At 38.4% G+C, this 24,877-nt stretch overlaps 1 protein-coding gene and 1 long non-coding RNA gene across 2 annotated transcripts in view; one reads left to right on the forward strand and one right to left on the reverse strand.

Moving 5' to 3' along the window:
• Nucleotides 1–21,330, forward strand: part of LOC142097931 (uncharacterized) — a 35,434-nt gene extending 14,104 nt beyond the window's left edge. Inside the window, exons 2-3 of the long non-coding RNA XR_012678276.1 lie at nucleotides 9,405–9,490; nucleotides 20,859–21,330. This is a non-coding gene — a long non-coding RNA (uncharacterized LOC142097931). The remainder of the gene's footprint in view (nucleotides 1–9,404; nucleotides 9,491–20,858) is intronic.
• Nucleotides 1–24,877, reverse strand: part of NDUFS1 (NADH:ubiquinone oxidoreductase core subunit S1) — a 30,006-nt gene that overhangs the window by 439 nt on the left and 4,690 nt on the right. Inside the window, exons 5-18 of the mRNA XM_075180200.1 lie at nucleotides 24,707–24,783; nucleotides 23,264–23,345; nucleotides 21,295–21,425; nucleotides 20,220–20,405; nucleotides 18,601–18,735; nucleotides 18,225–18,339; nucleotides 17,716–17,861; nucleotides 16,686–16,814; nucleotides 14,483–14,612; nucleotides 12,368–12,528; nucleotides 8,008–8,162; nucleotides 3,145–3,320; nucleotides 1,026–1,160; nucleotides 871–943 (exon numbers count right to left, since the gene is read on the reverse strand). Of these exons, the coding sequence (XP_075036301.1) occupies nucleotides 871–943; nucleotides 1,026–1,160; nucleotides 3,145–3,320; nucleotides 8,008–8,162; nucleotides 12,368–12,528; nucleotides 14,483–14,612; nucleotides 16,686–16,814; nucleotides 17,716–17,861; nucleotides 18,225–18,339; nucleotides 18,601–18,735; nucleotides 20,220–20,405; nucleotides 21,295–21,425; nucleotides 23,264–23,345; nucleotides 24,707–24,783 (1,831 nt within the window). The remainder of the gene's footprint in view (nucleotides 1–870; nucleotides 944–1,025; nucleotides 1,161–3,144; nucleotides 3,321–8,007; nucleotides 8,163–12,367; nucleotides 12,529–14,482; nucleotides 14,613–16,685; nucleotides 16,815–17,715; nucleotides 17,862–18,224; nucleotides 18,340–18,600; nucleotides 18,736–20,219; nucleotides 20,406–21,294; nucleotides 21,426–23,263; nucleotides 23,346–24,706; nucleotides 24,784–24,877) is intronic.

Raw genomic sequence — 24,877 nt, forward strand, 5'->3', positions numbered from 1 at the left:
TATAAGAACGGTCTTTATGTTTTTTAGTTTGCTTAGGACTTGCAACAAATATGTCCTTTTTAATAAAGTCTACTACTTAGCATTTTGACTACCTGGTCAATTAAATGTCTGGATGATATTATTGAGCACACCAATTGCATAATGTTACTATTTTTGCTCTTATAATAATTATTATCATCATCATTTATTTGTTAGGCGCCACAAGGTGTCCGCAGCGCCGTACATAGTACAAACAGTAAACCATACAGGGTTAAACAGTACAGACCAGTAATTAAGTAACACTTTTACATTTAAGATTTCATATTTATCAATATGATGGATTTAACATTGGATGCGAGAAGCTTGATATACTCTCAACAGGACTGCTTGATAAAAGCCATGTACAGTGGTGTATAGTGTAAGTATGCAGATAACACACATTGGGGGGTATTCAATTGTTCGGCTTCACGGCCGAAAAACTTGCGCTCTGAAACTATTACCGTTAATACGGTAATTACTCGCTGAATTTCAGCTCGCAGCTCCCTGAGCTGCGAACTGAAATTCAGCGAGTAAATTACCGTATGAACAGTTTTTAAGCGCAATTTTACAGTATTAACGGTAATAGTTTTAGAGCGCGAATTTTTCGGCCGTCAAGCCGAACAATTGAATACCCCCCATTGTGTATAAAATGGGTTATTTTTTCTTTAAACTTGGGCCACGATCTATCTGTCCATAGTTTCAGTGAAGCAAAAATGCTAACTATTGGTCACAATTTCAAACCTATATTTAACCATCTGTTACATAGGCTTATTTGTGAAATCACAAAATACACTTGCACTCTACATGAGACTCAACCAAAGGACAACCATAAAACGGTAATCTATTGCCAACCTGTCATATAGAAATCCTTAATGGTCATCTGAGGTGCAATCAATGGATCCGTAAGCAACTGCTGGTTAGCAAGCTGAAATCAGAACAAAATGAACATTACTAGACAGATCTGGATGTTGGAAGGTTGTACAAGGAGAACAGAATTCTTGCAATACCTTTGAGAGCTCTGCTGCCTGTTTGAAATAATTGGCTTCCTCCACATCATCATATCGGACTAGGTTTGGAGACACTTCCTGTAACCTCTTCCTCACAGCATCATGGTCATCATATGGAAGTGTTACACCTACCACCTATAAGGAAGATATACACAAGCACTAGGGTCAATTTCATCAGAAGTCAGTTAACCTACCAGTATAGAGTTTGACTGTGTGACGGACACTAAGAAGAAACCAACATGAACTTGGGGAGAACATACAAACTCCATCCAGATAATGCAGTGGTTGGAATTGAACCCATCGCAGAGAGACGGCAATGCTGACCACTGCGCCACCCAAATAAATGTTAAGAAAATAGGTTCTAAAATGTTCTACTACTGTTCAACCAGTGTGTCAGAACGCAACTGTATGTCAAATGCAAAGGGAAAATAAAAAATATAGTGTTGGAGACCATTTAAAATGTGACATTTGCAAAATGTTATCCACATAAAATGGTTAGCCAGTATCTCTCCTTAAAACCATATTTAAACAAACTCTACACCATTTTAATGTTGGTACTGCTTTCATATATAAATTTGTAAGTTGCCGTTTTAAAGTACACTTCAAACATTTGGAAAGTTATGTTGCCTTTGAATCTTTACACACACTATACCTCCTTGGCAAATATTAAAAAATATAAATAAAACAATTTTACGGCATATAACCTAATAAAAATAAAAAGGGGAAGAAATGTTAAGGTTGTAATTATGGCAGTCACTATTTTACTGGGCGCTGTTCCAAGAATCCACAAATGTATAGCTTCCCCTAAAAAAACATAACTTTATAAAGTGAATTTTACAGAGAGAAAATGAGAATGTAAATATTAAAGGGATGAATGTACCGTGTAGATACCGGGTTTTCTGGCCCAATGCTACCCACTCCACGCTTGCTGGCCACCCACGGGTGCCTTCCTATGCCACGGAAGTCTACCCAGTACCGTCTAGGATTCTTATAGTCACTCAGGCAAATGCAGTTAGAAAAGTATAACAGCACATTTATTGTAATAAAAACAATCACTAGATTATTATGTACACACAGTAAATAAATGCCAGGCAGGTTTACCACATCATCTGTTCCTTACCCCACTAGCTTAATGAGTTAGTCACCTGGCTGTCCAGACTTGACGACCCATGGAACTCGCTCAGCTGCATATATAGACTCTGGTAGAGAACGACAACTCAAAAACCAGACCTTGCACCTTCCATGAATGAAATCCCAGAATGAACACACCTCCCCCTGTGGAGTGGCTCCTTATATCTAGGGTCTAATTTCCACAGTGTTTTCCCCTCCCTAGAGCTCCTGGGTCTATTCTTCTTAACCATTGGTCAGTTCTGGACTAGAGGGGGTTGGAGAGGGGAGTGAAGATTAGCTGTCCTTCCACAGAACCTCCCCTGCTAGATGGCCTGTCTGGAATAGTCTTCGGAGAACAATGGACATTAATTAGGTTAGCCCTGACATTATCTTGCAACCTGACCCCCTGGCTTCACTTTAAGGACAATGAATAACAACTTCACTGCCATATCACCAATACACAATATACATATTTACAATGAGCTACAATGGACCCTTATCCACATGTAATTAGACACTGCAGTGGTATTCTGTTGAGCTGGGGAACAAAAGCAAAGGCTATAAAAAGTACATTGTGTGAGGGACAGACTGGTTAGGGTGATATTAATACCTCGTTTCACCACATATACATAAAGTTCTATAACAAGAATATTAGTTTCTATAATGGTACTAATAGTCTGCTTGAGCTCACCATTTAGTACAGTTCCATTTGCTTTCCTTCTGGTGAATGGATTGAGCAAGTATTTGGAATTGCATGGAACCAAGATTTCAGAAGATTTTATTTGAATCTATTTTGCTGACTGGCAGCTGTGTGCTGGGGGAGCCATCCTGTATTTAAGTGTGCTCATTGCCTGGACAAAGTGGTCAAATAATACCTGTCTAACATATAGATTCCCCTTATCCTAGGCTCAAATAAAAGAAAATATTTAGAGGTTCGGTCCCTTGAATTATACAGAAATAAATGGAAGTTCTATGCAACATTATAGTGTCTTCAAAAAACCCCACAAACCTCAGATAGAGCACGGATGATTTTCCAGTCTTCTCTTGCCATTCCCGGTGGGCTCACTGCAGTAAATGTCCTCTGGGCTCTGCCTTCTGTGTTGACATAGGTAGCCGACTTCTCAGTATAAGCAGCTCCTGGAAGAATCACATCTGCCATAGGTGCTCCTACATCTCCATGATGTCCTAGATGAAAGTAAATATTATTTAAACAAATATAGCTACCAGTGCATGGTTTCCTAAAAATAGAGTTTCTAGTTTATAGTATTAAATATATGTTTTAATAGTAAATTGAGAACATGTTCTTTGTAAGAGTGTAGCAAGTTTCCAGCAGAAAAAGAAAGTGAAACATTTTAAGACTGGTTACTGACTGGTATTAGGAAAAGACACTGCATGTAAAACATGATCACAGGAACAATGGTAAATAGAGAAGGCAGCATGCAAAAAATACTGCGGTAAATGTTCCTGACCGTAATTACATTGGTATGTGAACATTAAAAACAATTGGTTCCATTAACATGGCCGATAAAAAGATTTTACTTGCATAAAAAAAAAAAAAAAAAAATACGCTAGTAAATGCATGATTTTTGACTGCAGTGAGCCCGGAGCCTAAATGGTAACATCTCTCTTTAATCAATATTTTATTAAACTACAAGGGTCAGACAGGCCACGGTTTCCTTACCTGACAAAGTTCGGACTACAGAGGCCAAATGCATACTTTTCATTTCCGTCAAAAGTTGTATTTGTCCGTTTAATTTATTCTAATCTTTCCTTTGTAAAAGTCTGCCGATTCTTCATGTCATAATGTATTTTTTTTTTTTTAGATTCATAGCACTAAGTAACGCTTCCGATAGACTGTATTAAAAACTTTACACATTTTTATATTGTACATTAGGTAAGAAAAAACAAATCATCATCATCATCATCATTTATTTATATAGCGCCAACATATTCCGTAGCGCTTTACAATTGGGGACAGACATAATAAACTAATAAACAAACTGGGTAAAACAGACAAAAAGGTGAGAAGGCCCTGCTCACAAGCTTACAATCTATGGGACAATGGGAGATTGACACATGAGGTTAAGTATACATTTTGCATCTTGGTCCAGCCAGACTGCAAAGGTAAGGTGACTCATAAGCTAAATGATCCTGTCACACAACAATGTTGGTCAGGGGGTAGTTGTCTTGTGTGAAATTGTGTAACAGGCACTAACAGGCTAAGGGTAGTGAGGTTAAGAGGGTGGTTGAGGAATATTATAAGCTTGTCTGAATAGGTAGGTTTTCAGAGAACGCTTGAAAGTTTATAGACCAGAGGAGAGTCTTATTGTGCGAGGGAGAGAGTTCCATAGAGTGGGTGCAGCCCGAAAAGTCCTGTAACCGGGAATGGGAGGATGTAATGAGGGTGGATGAGAGACGCAGATCTTTTGCAGAACGGAGTTGCCGAGTTGGGAGATATTTTGAGACAAGAGAAGAGATGTATGTTGGTACAGCTTCGTTGATGGCCTTGTAGGTTAGCAAAAGTATTTTATATTGGATTCGGTAGAAGACAGGCAGCCAGTGTAGAGACATACAGAGTGATTCAACAGAGGAATAGCGATTTGCAAGGAAAATCAGTCTTGCCGCAGCATGCAAAATAGATTGTAGGGGTTTGAATCTGTTTTTGGGAAGACCAGTAAGGAGGGAATTGCAATAGTCAATGCGGGAGATAAGTGCATGAATTAAGGTTTTAGCAGTGTCTTGCGTGAGATATGTGCAGATTCTGGAAATGTTTTTGAGATGTATGTAACATGATTTAGATATAGAGTCAATGTGGGGAACAAAGGATAGGTGTGAATCAAGGATTACACCTAGGCAGCGAGCTTGTGGGGTGGGATTTATGGTCACGTTATCAACAGAGATAGAAATGTCAGGTATGCTCTTGTTGGCGGGTGGGAATATTATTAACTCTGTTTTAGAAAGATTAAGTTTGAGTTGGCGAGAGGAAATCCAAGATGATATGGCAGAAAGACAGTCAGTTACACGGGACAACACAGATGTCGAGAGATCAGGAGAGGATAGATAGATTTGGGTATCATCCGCATAGAGATGATACTGAAAGCCAAAGGAACTTATTAGATTTCCAAGAGAAGCGGTATAGATAGAGAACAGCAGAGGACCTAGCACTGAGCCTTGTGGTACTCCAACTGATAGGGGAAGCGGAGCAGAGGTGGCTCCAGAGAAATTAACAGTGAAAGAGCGATTATAGAGGTAGGATGAGAACCAGGATAGAACAGTGTCTTGAAGACCTAGGGATTGCAGCGTTTGTATGAGAAGAGAGTGGTCAACGGTGTCAAATGCAGCTGAGAGATCCAGGAGAATTAGGAGAGAGTAATGGCGTTCAGTTTTAGCAGTGATCAGATCATTGACAACCTTAGTCAGCACAGTCTCTGTGGAGTGTTGAGAATGAAAGCCAGACTGAAGAGGATCCAACAGGTTGTTTGCGGAAAGGAAGCGTGTGAGCCGAATGTAGGAAAGTCTCTCTAGAAGCTTGGAGGGGCAAGGGAGCTGAGAGATGGGACGGTAATTTGAGAGAGAGTTTGGGTCGGAGTTTTGTTTTTTTATAATTGGAGTAATCACTGCATGCTTGTATAGTGATGGAAAGATGCCAGTAGAGAGTGAGAGATTACAGATTTGAGTTAGAGGTGAAATGAGTACAGGAGATAGGGATCTACCAATTTGTGAGGGAATAGGATCAAGAGGACAGGAGGTAGAGTAGGAAGATAAGAAGAGAGTAGAAATCTCCTCTTCATTTGTGGTGTCAAATGAAGAAAGGGTGTCAGAGGGTAGTGGGAAGGAATTGAGCCGATTGCTTGTCGAGGAAGAGGATACCATTTCTAGTCTGATCTTATCAATCTTGTCCTTGAAGTAGGAAGCAAGATTCTGAGCACTGATAGTAGATGGAGGGTTCGGGGTGGGAGGATTGAGAAGAGATTTAAATGTGTTAAAAAGGCGTTTGGGGTTAGAAGACTGAGCATAGATAAGAGATTGGAAGTATGTTTGTTTTGCAGTGTCCAGAGCATTTGGATAGGAGCGGTAGACAGAAGTATATGTGAAGAAGTCATTAGAGCTTTGAGATGTTCTCATTCATCCATGTTCTCATTCATCCAAGGGGGACTCTGGAGTATATAGTGTGGTGAACTGGAGCTTGGGCACTTTAAATTTACCAGCAAAACCTCACTAGCAATTCAGTTCTTTTGTTTTTTTTTATAGCTGCCATGGCAATTTTATTTTTTGTATTATATCGGTAAGTTAGCTTGACAATTCGGCACTGGTTAGCCATTAGACGGATAGTCACCAAAACCGCAATCCAGAACTTGCAACTCTCAGATAGGTGTATCCTGTAGTAATTTTCACAAGCGGTTAGCCCTGCGGTCTGTGCAGGAACCTGGGTCAGAAGAATCATATCAAGGGGGCACATTATACATCTGGGGCTCCCCAAAGCTCTTCTTCACAACGGGTCTTCCCGGAGATTCACTCCGGTCTGTGGGGAGTTCATTTGTCCTAGAAGTCTCCCCTTCCTCATTTTTCACGAGGACAGGGGTGTCAACAGAAATAAGCCTTCTTTCTGACCCAAGGTCATTTCCAGGTTCCACCTGAACCAGGATATAGTTGGTTCCGGCCTTGCATCAAGGTAGATTCCATGAAGAAGAGTGCTCTCTTCATTCTTTGAACTTAGTCAGAGATCTTAGATCTTACGTCAATAGGACCAAGGAGGTGTATATAGGAACAGAGGTCTTCTGGTTCTCTAGAAGGCTCAGAAGAGGGTCTGGCCAGCTTCCAAGCAGACAATTGCCAGGTGGATTACATAGATAATCCAATAGCTTTATATGAGGCCAGGTCAGCTGGTCCCTGAGAATGTAAGAGCTCATTCTGCTAGATCCATGAATGCTCCAAAACTTTGCTTCAGCGTTTCAGCTTTGGAGGCCGGCCTTTCGGTCTTCAGTGCACTCATTCACAAGGTTTTATAGGTTTAACACTTCTTCATTCAGAGATGCTAGTTTTGAAAGTAAAGTGCTGCGCACTGCATCGGAGCGTACCCTCCCTTAGGGACAGCTGTGGGATATCCCCAGTGCCTCTATAGTATGAATGAGAAAATGGGATTTTTGTAATTGCTTTAAATCCTTTTCTCTGAATCCATGAGGGACACTGAACACCTTCCCTTTATGCTCTTGTTCTGGTGTTCTCCGCTCTGCATCTTGTTATAGTTAGAGAACAGTTTCTTGTTCTGTCACCACTTCCTCTTGCTCTCCACACCTTTGGGGCTTGTTTAGTAAAACACTGAATTGCTGTCAGCCAATGGGGATGTAGAGGGGAATGAGCTTGAGCTCTTGCCAGTTAAAAGTACCCAATCTCCGTTTCATATACACTATACCCCAGTGTCTCCAAGTACAAAAATCTAATTTTTCTCCTCAATAAGACTAAAGACCAGAAGTTGGTTATCTTTTTGCCATGATGCCAAAAATGAGCAGCAATGAATCTTTATTGAAAACTGTTATGTACGACTAATCAATAAGCTTGTAACCATTCTATTTTGATACAGATTATAACATTTGAGCTTAAATAGCAGATAAATAATTTATTGAAAACTGAAACCTTGGTCCTGAAGCAGGGGACGCAGAGATGTTATTGGTGCTCCAGGTAAAAAAAAAAAATGGCTTATGAACCACTATTTTTTACAGTTATAAATCTGTCCACACTATGCGCTTCAAAAATAGACATATATGGTGTATTCCCTTTTAGAAATTGTGACAACAGCAGCACATGGTAAAGTAATAAAACACACACACACACACACACACACACACACTACAATGTGCTACAAAGGACTTACCTTGGTAGATAATAAAGCAGTCTTTTGGCAAATCCTGCCGTGTGATGCAGCCAGCATCTGCACCAAGCAGAAAGAGAACTTTTGGAGGGTTTTTTCGTATGGCATCCACCCCAGGTTTGTAACCTAGATCTAGGGCAGCAACTTGACTGGCCACTCTGTGGGAAGATGAACATGGGTAATCATATAGTCTGTGCTTTCAAACAGCGAAAATATAGATACAGATAAAGCTGCAGCCTTCAGAAAATGGGAAACAGTCACCATGGTGTGAAACAACAGTTATCAACGGTTTCATTCATTCATGGTTGCTTTAATAGGTTGCAATAACTGAAAACGGCAAGTCAAAAGCAAACTCAAAGCTTACATTTTGGGGAAAGGAAACTATAAAAGTCTCACGGTCAAGTAATCCACAAAACATTTTTGTTTTCAACTAGCCTTGTGAATAGGAAAAACATTGAATTTACATTTTTTATTTTATATCCTTTAATACTTAATTGCTGTTTTAATGCAATCAAGCCGCTTCCAAGCCTTATAAAAACACATAACAAAATGGATGATATACACTATAAATGAACAAGTTCATAATTTTTTTATTGGCATGCATAAAAAGGGGCATAGATGCAAGGGAAGACAGTGTAATTTTGCCACTGTATAAATCGTTGGTAAGACCTCATCTTGAATATGCAGTACAGTTCTGGGCACCACTCTATAAAAAAGATAATTTGGAACTAGAAAGGGTTCAGAGAAGGGCGACAAAATTGATAAAGGGTATGGAGTCATTAAGTTATGAGGAAAGGTTAGCCAGTTTAGGCATGTTTACTTTAGAAAAGAGGCGTCTAAGGGGAGATATGATTACTATGTACAAATACATTAGGGGTCAATACAGAGAGCTTTCATGGGAACTTTTTACCCCAAGGACCATACACCGGACACGTGGTCATCCCCTAAGGTTAGAGGAGAGGAAATTTCACAACCAGCAAAGGAAGGGGTTCTTTACAGTAAGGGTAGTCAAGATATGGAATTCATTGCCAGGGAAGGTTGTGATGGCAGATTCAATAGATATGTTTAAGAAAGGATTAGACAAATTTTTAGCGGAAAGGTGTATCCAGGGATACGACCGTTAATTTAAAATGAAGGATAGTAGTGGATATAGGGTAAAAATAGGACTGCAATATTGAGTCTGGGGGGATTTTCAAAATTGAAACAGATTGGCGGTTGCTTACTCTGGATTAATTTCAAATATAAGTGCAGGATCGCAGGAGATCCAAAATAGGTTGAACTTGATGGACTGGTGTCTTTTTTCAACCTCATCAACTATAATTAGCAAATTTATTCTACTGAACATCTGAATTAATTATAGGTGTATCTTACTTACACCTCTGTTCTTTTATTTTTTTCAGGTGAGATCTGCAGAAAGCAGACGAGCCCTTACCTTCACGGTGAGTTGAGCGGCCACATTATTGGAGGAGATGGAAGGATGAGGCAGGTGAGGCATATCTCGGAAGATAAAGTTCTAAACCTATAATGTTCTAAGCTTCTAATTGGTAGCTTTCGTATGATTGTGGAGTTGGCAGATGTTAGAGAGTTTCAATGAATTGTATGTCTAAGGGCCAGAGTTATTAAAGAGAGCAAAGCACATACGTTAAATACTGGCTGTTTTTTCGTGTAGCAAACAAATACTTGATGGCTTTGTTTTTACACTGAAGTTTAAAGATGATCTACAACATGCCCTATCCAAACTATAAATTTGTCCTCACATTTTAAATTTACCCCCCCCCCAATGCAACATGGTTTTGACCAGGTGTAATGTTACTCCTTTTTATGCTTTGCTCTCCTTAAGGACCCAGACCCTAAGTCTTTAGTTTACTAAATTTACAAACAAAGGGCTCTATAACTCAGTCAGTTAAAACCAGTGCAGCTGACCACAGATCAAAGCAAGTTTATTTTAGGTTTATTATGACATTATTTCTGTATTTTGCATTAACAAATAATAAAGTAATTGGTTTCTGTTTTGAGCATTTAATATTTTGTTGTATGTGTATATGGGCCGAGCGTTTCCAGATTTTGCAGAATGATTTGTCAGAATTGGTTACAATGGCAATCATGTATTCCATGAGTTATACATACCACATTCTGGTCATCACTGATGTAAAACAGGGAGGGGCGAGTGCTGAGGGGCAGCAGAGACAAAGTGGCGAATAAGCTCAAGTTGGTGTTTCGTAACATCTAACAGGGCCAAAGGAAGCAGGAAACACTTATGTAGAAGCAGGAGATCAAGTAGTAAGACTAAGAGGCTTACATTTTGCAATGAAGACCCGTAACTGTGTAAAAAGGTGCCACGGGTTGGACATCCCCTCCAGCATCTATCACAAGCACCAGGAACAATTTTAAAAAAAGGGGGCGAAACATAATTCCAGCAATATAATAGTTTTTATGCGTTTTCCTTGATTTCCACAAATATAGAGCTGGAAGCAGTGTGTTCACAAATCTCTGATCAGTCCTACACATCTAAGGATTCACTGATGTCAGACTCCCATGCATGAGCATGGGATCTTCCATCAGGCAGCCAGGAAGCGATAGTTCAGAGTACAATGAAGAGACCAAACTTTTAGATGTGGCCTGCCTCACATAAAGCACCTCGAAGGTAGAAAAAGGTTTAGTTTGAAGGAGGGAACTGCAAGACGAGTGAAAGTTCCGAATTTGCAAGAATTGGAAAAAGTGCTTGTGCGGCAAGTGCAATAAAGACTGAAGGTCCGAAAACTGGGGAAACAAGGGAGTATGAGATGTGTCACAGAGAAGAGAGAGAAGTGACAAGACCTGGTGTAAAACCTGGATTGCCAAATATGGGAACAAGTGGACAGGGGTCAGGAGTCAATTTATAGACACAGGACGGGGGTAGCTAGAGAAGGGAAAATAAGGTAGACAGGTGAAGATACTCGGCCACCAAAGAGACCCATAGTTTATTTGGAGAGGCCACGTTCCATTGGACACACTGGTAGAAACAACAATGTTATTTTTTAACAAATACAGAGGAGTTACATAATTAGGAGATTGTCCTGATTGGTGGCAATCCCAGAGAAGGCATTTTTTTATTATACCTTGTTAGAAGTCTGTCCAGTTATTATTATTATCATCATTTATTTGTTGGGCGCCACAAGGTTTCCGCAGCACCGTACACAGTACAAACAGTAGACCATACAGGGTGACACAGTGAAGAACAATAAACACAAAGTACCAATGCTTCAGGAACTCCGGGGAGACATATGGAGTAAAGACAGAGCAAAAGAACCGGTATGGAGACTGGAGGGGAGGGGGGCCCTGCTCATAAGAGCTTACATCCTAAGGGAGGGTGAACAAAAACAGGCACAAAAATTGCGCTTTATGTGAGACAGTTACACCTTTAAAAAAGTCACATTGGCGTAATGAGTCGGCGTGAGGACATTTCATTAGGAATCAAGGAATAATTTGTTTGAAATATGTTACAGTGGCCGAATATCCTGCTTGCGGTACTGTTAACTAACTACAGAGCAATGAGGTGTTAAGATTATAGAGGGGACAAAGTGATCCTAAGTGAATATAGCCATTGCTGTTATTACATTCATTGAGATGATCTTAGAATGGATATTACACACTGCCTGGCCCTAACACACTGGCTCATCTCATCTCAGGATGTACTTTTCTGTACAGAATAAACGTTAGAAAGCCACACAGTTGTATTGCCCTGCAAATTAACATATTTGTCCTGCCATTTGTAGGTGGCAGGCTGTTATTTCACACCCAGTTCATTATAAATAAAGATATTGTGCAAAGTTTCTTAGGAAATGAGGATAATGCAAAAAAAACAAAACAAAAACAAACAAACACCCAATATGACTACTAAAACATTATTATTCTTCTGATGGCTTTAAATTCTTATATAGGAACTGAAAACACTGGCTATATACAGTATAAATAAATACAGTACTTCATTTTGTAATTTCAAACCCTATAAATATAATTAACCCAATTACAATGCAATAATCAAAACAATGCATCACATAACTCAATATATGTGAATGACATATAGCTCCATCTTGGGGAATGCAAGAGTCTCTTGTAGTATTTATTTGAAGGAGTCTTGCCATTGCGTCACACACAGGAAGTCACTGTGAAAGAGGCAAAGCAGCATTCACAGTCACATGTGTTTATTTGAGATGAAGTGCATATCATAACCGTTTATTTGTAAGGCACCACAAAACACAACAGCACCAGGCAGTGCGCATAACAAATCATATATAAAATCAGAACAAGTATATAAGAAGGCGGTAATGAAAGTGTGGCATGAGAGCGCTTACAATCTCAGTAGACATGGCTAAAAGCTCACCTGTGCAGGATATTTAGCACTTTCCATTCCTCAGCAACACCGCTACTGCTCCTGGCATTTTGTGCAATAATAGACACAGCAGCATGGATAGCTGCCCCATCTTTGCGTTGTAAAGCGCTGCTGCCCACCACAACCATGGGCTTCTTTGCTTGGCTGAGAACCTACCAAGAAACAAACTGTCAGAATTTCTTTTATGCGCTTAGTTTACAAGTATACAGCAGATTACCTTTATTACGAATATTGCAATTCAGAATTGTTCCTGTTGTAAACATGTAAAATCTAACAGTGTTTAAATTCTTCCATTAAAGGGTTGTCTTCCCACATACAGTATTCAGTACAGAACCTCCACTGTTACCTGAGCAGACAGTCTCAGTCTGACTCTTGACAGCATGGAAAGAAAAGTGCAGTCAGAGAGGCTAGCTAAACTCTTCTTTGCTATTCAAGCAACTATGACAGGGTGTGTGCAATGCATATGACAACTGATTAGTTTGGCTGCTGGTTCTATTTAAATCAGATGTCAAAATATACTAGACCCCTATAATGCAGGAATACTAAGAACCATGGAGACTGCACTTTTCTTCATGATGTCAGCATTGTTAGGCAAGTAGTCCATTGCAGGATTTGGGATGGTAATCCCACAGAAAAGGGTATTGCCAGAAGCGGACTATACCTTTAATGCATCCCAATATGAACAGATAAAGAAAGTAGTATTCTGATTTGGACACATGGCAATTACACACTGTTCAATTCAAATACACAGACCCATTATTACACATTCATCCTAAGATACAGTAGGTTAATGTCTATTGTTTTATTTTCAACAGTACTAGTAAATCTTAAAAGTCACACTATATTGTAAAAGCTACGTAAATATGTTTTTTTCTGTCAATGTTATTGAATACTGCATGTGTCTACACAAGAGCCTTCCACAACAGCTATGATTATATACTTCAAGGAAACTAAACTACAATCAGGTGTCATTTGATCTGTTGCTCTGTTCACTAAAATAGCCTGGTGTATGCTGGAAAGGTTATAAACTACATCAGTGGTTCCCAAACTTTTGCAGTTCGCGGCACCCTTAGTCTCCATAATTTTTTCAAGGCACCCCTCCAAAATAATTACAGAGCAGTCCCGTTTTAGAAGTAGTAAAAAAGACGTAATAAGTATTTAGGTCAGAACAGAAATACTTATTTAGTTGTATGCAAAAATAATACACATAAATCCAAGGGAAAAGAATTTATTTATGTATATTTTTTTCAATTATATTTATGTCAAAGAATAATTTACAGCTAACACACACTGGCCCCCTGCATCCACACACTCTGTGCCCCCTCAGCCTCTGCCCCCTCAGCCTCTGCCCCCGCAGCCCCTGTGCTCTGCCCCCTTAGCCCCTGTGCTCTGCCCCCTCAGCATTTGCACTCTGCCCCCACGCTCTGCCCCCTCAGCATCTGCACTCTGCCCCCGTGCTCTGCTCCCTCAGCATCTGCACTCTGCCCCCGTGCTCTGCCCCCTCAGCCTCTGCCCCCTCTGCATCGTGCCGTGGACAGGAAGAAGAAAAAAACCCCTAAAAAAACTACTTACCAATCCGGCGGCGCCTGGGACCCAGCATCCTCCTCCTCCATCGCTTCTCACTGAATGCCGGGCGTGACGTCACGCCCGCATTCAGTGAGAAGCGAGGAAGGAGGAGGATGCTGGGTCCCGGGCGCCGCCGGATTGGCAAGTAGTTTTTTTTTCTTTTTCCTTCCTTTTCTTCTTCCTGGCCCGCGGCACCCCTGTGACAGCCGCGGCGCACAGTTTGGGAACCTAGGAACTACATCATCCGCTAATTGGGTGCAATACAGCTATAGATTGCTTGCAACACAGCGAAAATCAAGACTATAGACTGCAACAAAAATACACAACATATTACAGCTCCAAAAAGCACATGACAGCTTACAGCTACTTAAACTATGAGCAATCATAAATACAGTATGTAATTTTGATTAGTATTGTCCATGTAAGAATTTATAGAGTTCACACTTCAAAAAAGAACCCCCCCACTCCAAACGAACACAAAAAAGCAACTTGAAGGTGCACAATCATAGAGAATGGAATCATGCAGGACTTATTGCTCACCTTACTAAATGGATGTTTTCCTGATGCAATATCCTTGACTAACTGAGGAGAATCTCCCAAATGATCATAGGTGTAGGTCAGGTCAACAGCACTTCCTACCACAGCAATCTGAAGGTCATTGTGAAGCCAGCTATACAATATGTAAGAAGCCAAATGTTAATTCAGTTCAGAAGAGTTTTTAAAGTGTTCTTACTGTATGTTGTTGAGCAAGAAAAAAATGTTCAACAGAAATATATGCACAGTGTAAATAGGCCGTGACCTGAGGAACGAACATGATGATCAAAGCCAAATATTGATATATATTTATATTTTATAATATCCAAGTTATATACTCATTTTAGTGTATGCATTTTCTTGTTCAGTACAGTTCATGGCATATTGTATTTGTGTAATAAATACGGAAGTGTACCTTTCACCTGTACACAGTGGAGGCAGCTTTTTATGTGAGCTAAACATATACATGAGATTACAGCCCATCAACTCATTATACAGTGACATAACTGAGGCATGAGACAATGCCAAAAGGAACGATGGAGGCGGCAGTGGTGGAGTACATAATAAAGGAGGGTCTTCCCTACCATGTAGAATATAATGGTCTACGGGTTTGGCCCTTAAACCCCATTATAATAAAAAAAAACTGCCAATGGGAAGACAGACACAATCCCATAAGTTCAGTCCTTGGTCATATAGAGAGAAAAACAAACTAATGTGTATCCTATTAAATCCTCTTCTGCTAGGCACAAATAAGTAAAGAAAACGCTTAAGGTTAGAATGCATTTAGCTTTTACACATGCTATTGCTGCTAATTATTCAACTGGGCATTTATATTTCTGTTAGTGTATGAATGTTGTTTGAAACAAATAAGGTTATATACAAACCAATGATGTGATACTGGAACACTTTTCTGGATTAATAGGACATGAATGGACTGCAATGTGATGTTACAGTTTATGCACATGCTTGACTATATAGATAATGCATAGATGCACTGTAGTGATCATACAGGGACTGCTAACCTTCAATTCACAGATACACTATTTAACCATACATAGGTTACTCTTATTCTAAATTAATGTTTAATTCTAATAAAACACATTCAGGTACATGCAAGGCTTAGTTTGTGTCAGAACGCACTAAAATGGTGTTCCCACACTTTGTGCCAACAGCCCCGAAAATAATGGTCCAACTGCACCTCTGGGAGTCAGATAATTGAGCACAGGGGATTTAGGCTATCCCAATTACTGTTTTATTGCTGCGCTAAATGTTAACAAAAAGATTCACAGGAGAGAAATTACAGGACATTATGGAGAGTGATAAAATGAATTGCATGGGGGGAGGGGGGGCAGACTTAACATGGGAAGGACAATGAATGGAGGGAGGTAAACTATATCAGAAAAAAGGGGTGTAAAATAATTGCATTGGGGATGTGGAGGGAAATTAACGAGACTGGGGATGGGGTTGGAGTTTGTGAATCAGTCCCACTGTCCGTCACAGCTAGTACTTTTTCCCCCCAATATGACAACACTTTGGAAGTATGTACCCTGCTGTGTTATTCTGCAATACAAGCTGTACACAGTAAACCGCACAATATAACAAGGGAAAATGGAGGTGGTTGGAATTGGACTAACGTTTAATTGTTACTCACACCCACAACCCTCCATGGTCACCACACCACCACATACTATTTCTCCTGGTGCAATGTGCATATGAGATCCCTTCTTTTTATGTACAAATTAAGCACTGGTTACATACAATATATTCATCCACTGAAACGGTTTATTGATGGCAACCGTGCTTACTCCGTTAGATACAAATTGTTAAGCCCAGTTTGTTATTTGTTCTCTTTGTGAGACTCCACTCCAACTATAAGATTTTGATATGGTTACATTTATATAACCTGCAGCAGAAATAAATAGTATTATTGTTTTTTTAAATCTACTTCATTTTCCATCTCATTGCATTGTTTGATAGCACCAGTTGGGTCTCTTTCCCAGGTTTTTACGCAAGTTTTTATTTTATTTGCTTTAAACTGTATTTCTCTATGAATTGACTTTGAGAGATTCTTTATTGTCCTTGGTTGGTGTATGGGCAGATTTGAATTGATGGACCTTTTAGAGATATTGTTATTTTTATAAATCAGCTGCTATAAAAATAATACAGTACTTAGACCCCGTTCACGGTAGCCTCTTTCAGAGATACAAACCTTTTGCGAATCCTTGCATTAAATAGTGGTGCTTCAAAACGTGGATTGGCTCCAATAAGCAGCAAAACGTCAGCCTCCTCGACACCAGCAATCCGTGAATTCAGAAGGTAATTTGACCGTAGGTCGGTACTGAAGTATGGAAAATAAAGTTTCACTACTAGATTGATTATTGGAAATAAAATTCAATGTTTCATAAACATGGAGTAAGTTCATTTAATACTTAAAAAACCCTATATCAAAATTATATATACACACACACGTATTAATTTCTGTTAATGTTGCTGGGCAGATATTTAAATTAGGTTTTCTTCCTACATGTGATCAGCTTTGCAGTAAGCAGTATTATCCATTACTTAAAACATCAAGGGGAATATAATCACAGAGACCTTTATAGACAATGGCACATAGCTACACTTTGATGTTAAGACTTCTGCAGTATGAAAAATCTATAGACCATCATAAAAAGTTTTATTTCACACTATATTTAATAAATTAACTAATGGCTCTATATAGAACACCAAGAATCTAGAAAATATTAAGAACCTCAGGTCTAAAATACTGAAATTGTAAAACAGAGCAACTTACAGTGTGCAATTTCATTCTATCTTGTCTACCAGTTCTACCTTTAAGAATAACCACACTGAAAAGAAAGCAACTTTAAATACACAATTGACACAGTCTCCTTACTTCCAATGGTTGTTTAATATTAGACCTAGATCGAAACAAGCAGTGTAACTTTAATACTACAATAAGGGGCATCTAATAAGGTAATAAGTGCATCAGACTAAGTGCAGAGTAACATGATACCATCTCAAAAAGGCAGATTTATGCAGGTTGGCACATGGGTGTGGCCATTGACAACAAAGGACAGTACAAGTAGGAGTGCATTTTGGTCTTGCACAGCCTTCAAATAGCATATGAAAATTGTTACTAGCATCAATATGGCCTTTGAACTCTTTAAGGGTAGATAGACTTAAAAGCTTCTCTTTCTGAATTCTTCTATAGCGGAGAATGATTTGTAGCATCTTACCCAGCTCCAGAATTGGGGAAGACTTCTTCAGTGCACAGGGTTTCAGAATTCAGACCATTCAATAAGTCTTTAAGAGCTACAAGAGCCTCAGCGTCCACCAACCCTCCAGCAATAGCTGCTACATCTTTACCATGGACACTTTGCAACTGGAAAAGTAAGATTGAAAATTGGTAGACGGAAAACAAATGTTTTACAAAAGCAGGGATTCCTCAATCTGTAACTTACCCAATATCTTAGACTATACCTAAGTGATCAGGTAGTCTAAACACAACAAGCCTCAGAGAAAGCATTAAAATTCACTGCAATAAAAATTTCAAATTTAAAAATAGTCATCACCTATATAACTTTAATTAAAAACAAAAGTCACAACTAAACCTTTGCATCTTTATAGGCTTCTGAATAATGTTTTCATCACTCCTATCTATTTATGTACAACACTGTGGAACTTGTTATGTGATATAAGTAAAGGGCTTGTTCCTTCTGGACTCTTGCAGATCCAAAATCCTTACCACACCAGCCACCCGATTGAGTACATCTTCCCAGGAAGAGTGAACCAGATAGCCTTTTTCATCCCTGATCATTGGCTGGGTCAGTCTCTGGCGTTTCAAACCATCATATGCAAATCTGTTAGACAGAAATGTCCACTAATTTCTTCACATTACACAGAGTATTCATAACAAGAAATAAAATGAAACTTCAGAAAAAGGACAAAAAAAATAAAAATACTTGAAACGGACATTCCTAATCGACATGAGGATTTCAACAGAACTGTAGTAAAATAGGGATAATGGAAATAACATTTGATATTGAAATATGGCCAAGAATTAAATTATAATCCTATTATATATAAAATTATTCTGGATGGAAAATAAACAGCAAACATACCTGGTTTTATCAGAGATCCATTCCTCATTGATGTCCTCATGCATTTTAGGCAATATTCTCATCACCTCTCCACCTCTTGTGCTAACCACAATGTTACTACCCAGAGCATCCAGAACATCAATAGATTCTGTCTTCCTGTGCACAAAAGGCAAATTATAATGTTAGGTGTATTCAGTATTACTTACACAATTGTTTTCAAGCAGGGGCGAAAAACAGCATCAGCAAGCCCCATAACAAAATTTGGGAGAGGGCTCGGCGATGGGAGTTGCACCATCTAGGGCTGGCCCCCACCCTGTTCTCAGTTTGCAGCGCATGCGTAGTGAAGCCTGTCATGAGGTAAAGCGGGTGGTAGAAAGTTTCTGAATCCTTTGGACTTTTTTGAATTTCTGCATAAATGCAACCTTATATGTGATCAGATATTCATCTAATTCATAAAAAAAAAAATAGATAAAGATAATCCAATAAATCAAACATACAAAAGGATATAGTTTTCCATTCATTTATGGGTCTAAAATTTAATTGGTCAGAAAAAGTAGGTGAACCTCTAGGGTTAGTTCAGTTAATGGGATAATTAGAGTCAGGAGTATCAATCAATGGGATGACAAGATGTGAGAGTTGTTGATGCTCATCAGGCTGAAAACTGTTACAAAACGATTTTTAAAAATTTAGGGTTTCACAAAAAAGACAATTCAACACCATTTTTACTTTTTCCAGGAGTGGTCGTCGCCCAACAAATACCACTCCAAAAGCAAGGCACGCAATATTCTGGTGTATCTCAAAGAAGAGTAGGGCAATGTCAAAGGATCAGTATGGCTTGCCATCATTGATGGAACTATAGATTCTAGATTGTACCAGCAAATTCTACAGGCAAATGTTAGTGTCTGTGAACTGAAGAAAGACAATGACCCTAAACACACAAGTCAGTCTACAAAAAAAAGTTGAAGCAGAAGAAATGTTGTAGTTTGGAATGGTCTTGTCAAAGCCCAGACATTAAACAAATCGAAACGTTGCGTCAGGACCTGAAGCAGAGTGTTCATGCAGAAAAGCCCACCAACATCCATGATTTGATGCAGTTCTGTAAGGTGGAATGGGACAAAATTCCTACAAACTGATCAACAATTACTGTATACATTTGATTCCAGCTGCTCAAGAGGGGTCACACCAGTTACTGAAAGGATAGGTGCACACACTTCTTCAAACAAAGAAATGTAATGCTGGGTAATTTTGAGCAATAATTAAATGTAATCCTGTAGCCTTTTGTATTTTATTATGACTTCGATGAACACATTTACGATCACATATAGGCAGAAATTCAGAAAACTCTAAATGGGTTACAAATTTTCTAATGTGACTGTTTATAATAAACATTTAACAATAATTCCAATATTTAAGAAAACATTACTTATTAAACATACATGCAAGAGGATCATGTAACTACTTTAATACATGTTCATATATTTCTATTACGAGGTAATTGTCGAGTATGGCAGTCTACAAGAATAGTAACCAGTTCTACTGCCTGTTCTTCTGCCAGACTCATACTTGGCATTCAATGGCAAACCAAAATAGCTGTACAGACGCAGTGCATTTTAGGTGAATATCTCGATGTATGTACATACCTAGTTTCCCAAGGCCGAGCAGTGAATGCATAAGGTTTGGAAGTTAATGCTCCCACGGGACACAGGTCTATGATGTTCCCAGACAGCTCAGACATGAACATTTTCTCTATGTAAGTGCCAACTTGCATCTCGTTTCCTCTCCCGGTAGTTCCCAGGTCGTCAACACCAGCAACTTCACTGGCAAACCTGGTAAACCACATATATGAAAAACGATCAAGTTCATTGCATTTAAAACATATGCGACATCATGAAGAACTGCAGAGTCAAATCTTAAAAACAGATATGCCCTAATAATAAATGGACATGTAATATGCTACATGTGCACAAAATAGACATTAGACCTAATAGTCATGTGACATTGCATGCTGCAGGACAGTCCAGCAACAAATAAGTTTAAATGAGTTCTCAATCTTTACTATAACCTTCCAATCCCCTGTGCAGCAAATAGGTGGGAGCCCCCAGATTCTCCCTTTACATGAAGCCAGATTATAATATCTCTTCGATAGGGATATACAGCTACACATACATATTGACACAATGGGGAGAAAATACAATTAACCGCAAAGTACAGCCAGAGCCTTGCACAACGTCCCATCTTATTATCGCTTCTCGTTAATAATATATTTTCCTTATATGCAGTACAAGTCAGGCCGGACATCACTGCAGAGACTCATCACACGAGGCTTCGGTGGCACTTCACTTGGAACTGAATCTCCCCCAATGTCTGTAAATATTAGGTATGGCAGTATAACAGAATCTGAATGAAATATGCATCATTTTGATTTTTCTTTTTGAGTCTATCTTTTGCTATATTTTCCCTAAAGTATCCCAGAATGTTCTTGCAAATGGAATGTGGCTCAAAACACACAAAAAATTAATTAAAAATAAAGCAATGCTCATGTGCTGTATGCCACGGACTTTAATGGAGTGCATTGTTACATTTAGTTTTGTTACTATTATTGAAATTCACAGAGGCACAATTTCTTAGATAATATAAAATATATATTTTTTCCCCCCATCTATCCTTGTTTACTCTAAAGTTACAATACATGTGCCTATGGTGTAATTAAGTTACCTAATACATCGAGTACATTGAATGCAGCGTGTCATGATAGTTTTTACTAGAGGTCCGAGATTCTTGTCCTCCACTGCACGTTTTCCCTCTGTAAACCTGCTCCTGTCACTACCAAACATCATTGACTGATCCTGAAGACAACAACAAAAGCAAAGTGAAAAGAATTAAACTCTACTGTTTACTGCAGAGAAAACAAATAGGAGTTAGCTTTATTTATTGTCATTACCATGGTTGGCTATTATTACCTATTAACATTTTTGCAATCAGGTGAATTTTTGTAGTTGCACAGAAACACAGAAAAGGCTTTAATCAAAGTATACAACATGTTTCAGGAGGAAACTCCTTCATAGGCACCCTATCCGGTAATGGTACTTATCCTGCAAACATGTTGTATACTCTGAGTAAGACCATCACTGTACTTCCTTACATTTCTTTACGCTACAATTACTGTGGTTTGGAGATCCAGTTCAGCACCATCTCCAATGTGGAACCACAAATAGCATTGCTCTGTTCACTACTGTATATGCCAGTTCACAAGAAAGCAATATGTGATTTTTAAAAGACAAGGTTGAGAATTTGTACAATGTAATTGCCAAAGTGATGGTGGCCAGTTTACATTTCTCCTCATTATAGAATAACCTAATTTCCTTTAAAAAAATTAATTTGAAGGAAAAAAAAAAAAGTTTCAAAATGTGTGGATAGAACATTTACTGTAGAGATTAATGATGTCAACTTTAATGACCATGCAATAGAAATAAAAGCTCAAGAGAAGCCTATTGACCAGAATCTAAAAAATAAATAAACCCTCTGTTTTGTTTGATATTATTTAACAAAATAAAATTGAATAAATTATACAGTCATGGCTATATGTGCCCTCCATATCTTGATAAATAGAGCAAATGGTGGAGGTCCCAGGGGAAGAATACCATTAAAGTATTCTTATTGTTAAGGAAGAGGTTTTAGTAAAGTTCTTAAATAAAGTAAACATACACTAATTCACACCACATTGCTGTTTTTTTTCTGAAAAGTGCCACGACGATTGATCTGAAAGTGCTATGCTGTATATGCCAATTTGTAGAAAATTAAAGGTTCGTGGGATGTTAAGTAATGAAAAGGGTTATAAGGATTTGCTGCTCGCTCAGCAATTTGCTTGCTTATACCATTGATATTAGCTGCTTAAACTCCTTATACCATACTGTAATTTATGTTTATTTTCGCTATCAATGAGCTCAATGAGCAACAGATCTCTACAAAGCTGTCTAGTTTCGTCTGACTGTCAAGTCAGGACTGTGGGTTTTCTTTCTGTTTTTAGTGTATTCAAATATAACGTCAAAGACTTTATATATATATATATAAAAGAAAAAAACTACAAGCAAAAGAAAAAAAATAAATAAATAAAAAGAATAAAAACCAAGAACCAATTTAAAACAAACATTTCCTGGAAAACAGACAGCACAATATATAGACTTTATTTACTATCCAAAAATGAAAAGCTTTAAGGCTAACTCCACCTAAAAACTCACTTTTACTTAACCTCAACCCCAAATAGCTGAGGAACTTCCATGTTTCAGTAAAACTCACTACTGCCAGCACAACTAAGGTTTGTTTTTCAGGCATTGATAAATGGAGGCAGTTCAAACTCACACCACTAACAGACTGAACAGAATCTTGGTTCTGTGCAGTTAATAACTGACAATTTCCCCTTCTGTCAGTTGTTGGCATGGGGACAAGAATCTTTAGAGTGCTGGTTAGATCTTCTGCAGTTTTGGTATCCCAGGCACAGGACCCCAATGTTCTGACTATTGGGGGGAGATGGAGTATGTGAGTTAGGTAAAAAAAAATACGTTTTTTGGCAGATTTATCCTTTAAGTCACAGTCCATTTATCCTACAAATTTTGGGCCAGCTGGATACTAGGAAACCTTTAACCAAGCAAATTAAATCCAAATTACAGTTGTACATTTGCTTTACCTGCAAATCGCATTCTCCTCCTTGATCACAAATAGGACAGTCTAAAGGGTGATTTGCAAGCAGGAACTCCATTACTCCCTCCCTAAAATAAGAACAAAATTCATCAGATCATTACAGAGATTGCAGCTTTACATTTATTTTAACGCAAAATTAAAGCATTTTTTACAATTAGATATTTCTTAATTTCCTTTGTTAAAAAAAAAAAAAAGATAGTATTGTGTCTTAGAAATACTTTCTTACCACTTCCAGCTAATACAGCAAAGACCCATATGCCTGAAACACTCGAGACTACAAGTTGGACTTGGAAACTGCTACATAACTCTTTCATTTAACAAAATTCCAGGGTTCGATCTTCTCCAGGTTCCTGTGTATTCTCCTGAATTACCTTAATCTGGGGTAGTTTGGTCAAGACAGAATCCATAAACTTTTCAAATGGATGAATTCTGCTGCAGTTCGCCCTCCAGTCTCCAGTGGTCCAGGCAACACGGTTTTACATACCTGTTAGCAAAGGGTGTGGCTACAATGGCTAAGTACACCAATTATAAAGGGGTGTATACATAATTTTGGCAATGTTTTGTTTTGAAGCCATACAGGGCATTTAAATTGCTGAGCACTGACATATTTATTTCCTATGTTGTTTCCATATATTGCCTACTGTTGTTCATTTAGCCTAATTCAGGTTATTTGGATGTGGTTTAAAAAAAAAACAGCTTTCTATAACATTTCAGCCTACTTGCCCAAGGAGCTGATTATATATAATTTTAACTGCATTTCACTGTTATCTGAAACATACAGTATACTGTGCAAATGTTTTAGGCAGGTGTGGAAAAAATGCTACAAAGTAAGAATGCTTTCAAAAATAGAAGTGTTTATAGTTTATTTTTATCAATTATAATGCAAAGTGAATTAACAGAAAATAAATCTAAATCAAATCAATATTTGGTGTGACCATGATTTGCCTTCAAAACAGCATCAATTCTTCTAGGTACACTTGCACAAAGTCATGGATTTTGTAGGATTACAGTCAGGTGTATTAACCAATCATACTAAACACATGAAAATGATGATCATTTTCATATGTAGGTTGAAATAGTCAATCCTACTAAGACAGTATAATTCCACAAAATCTCTCCAGTATTTTTTCCACACCTTCCTAAAACTTTTGTGCAGTATTGTAGATATGTAAGAACTCACAAAAATGAGGATCCTTCACATCGGTTGCAAAAATGTTTTGATTAAAAATACATATAGGAACAAAAGATATAAATACATAAATATATGAACAAAAACCTCATACTTTCATTTTGCTAGATACATACAGAGATTCAATTGTATTTTGTTTTGTATTCATATAGTGCATTTATACTGTCATGTAGCTGGTTACACTGGAGAGTATGGCACTAACCAAGCGCTAGCTTATTTAATTTCTATGCAGATACATACCTTGCTTTTCTGGTTTTTTCAGAGTTAGTCAGTATATTCCAACCTTTCATCACGGGCATAGCACAAGCAGCAACGGGCTGTGACAACAGAAGGACAATGAATGACTGAAGTTCACCCCCCCCCCCCCCCCCCCCTCCATTTACACATACTTGGTTTTTTACGCTGTGGTGT

The sequence above is a fragment of the Mixophyes fleayi genome, chromosome 7, assembly GCF_038048845.1.
Source record: "Mixophyes fleayi isolate aMixFle1 chromosome 7, aMixFle1.hap1, whole genome shotgun sequence".
Lineage (NCBI taxonomy): Eukaryota > Metazoa > Chordata > Amphibia > Anura > Limnodynastidae > Mixophyes > Mixophyes fleayi.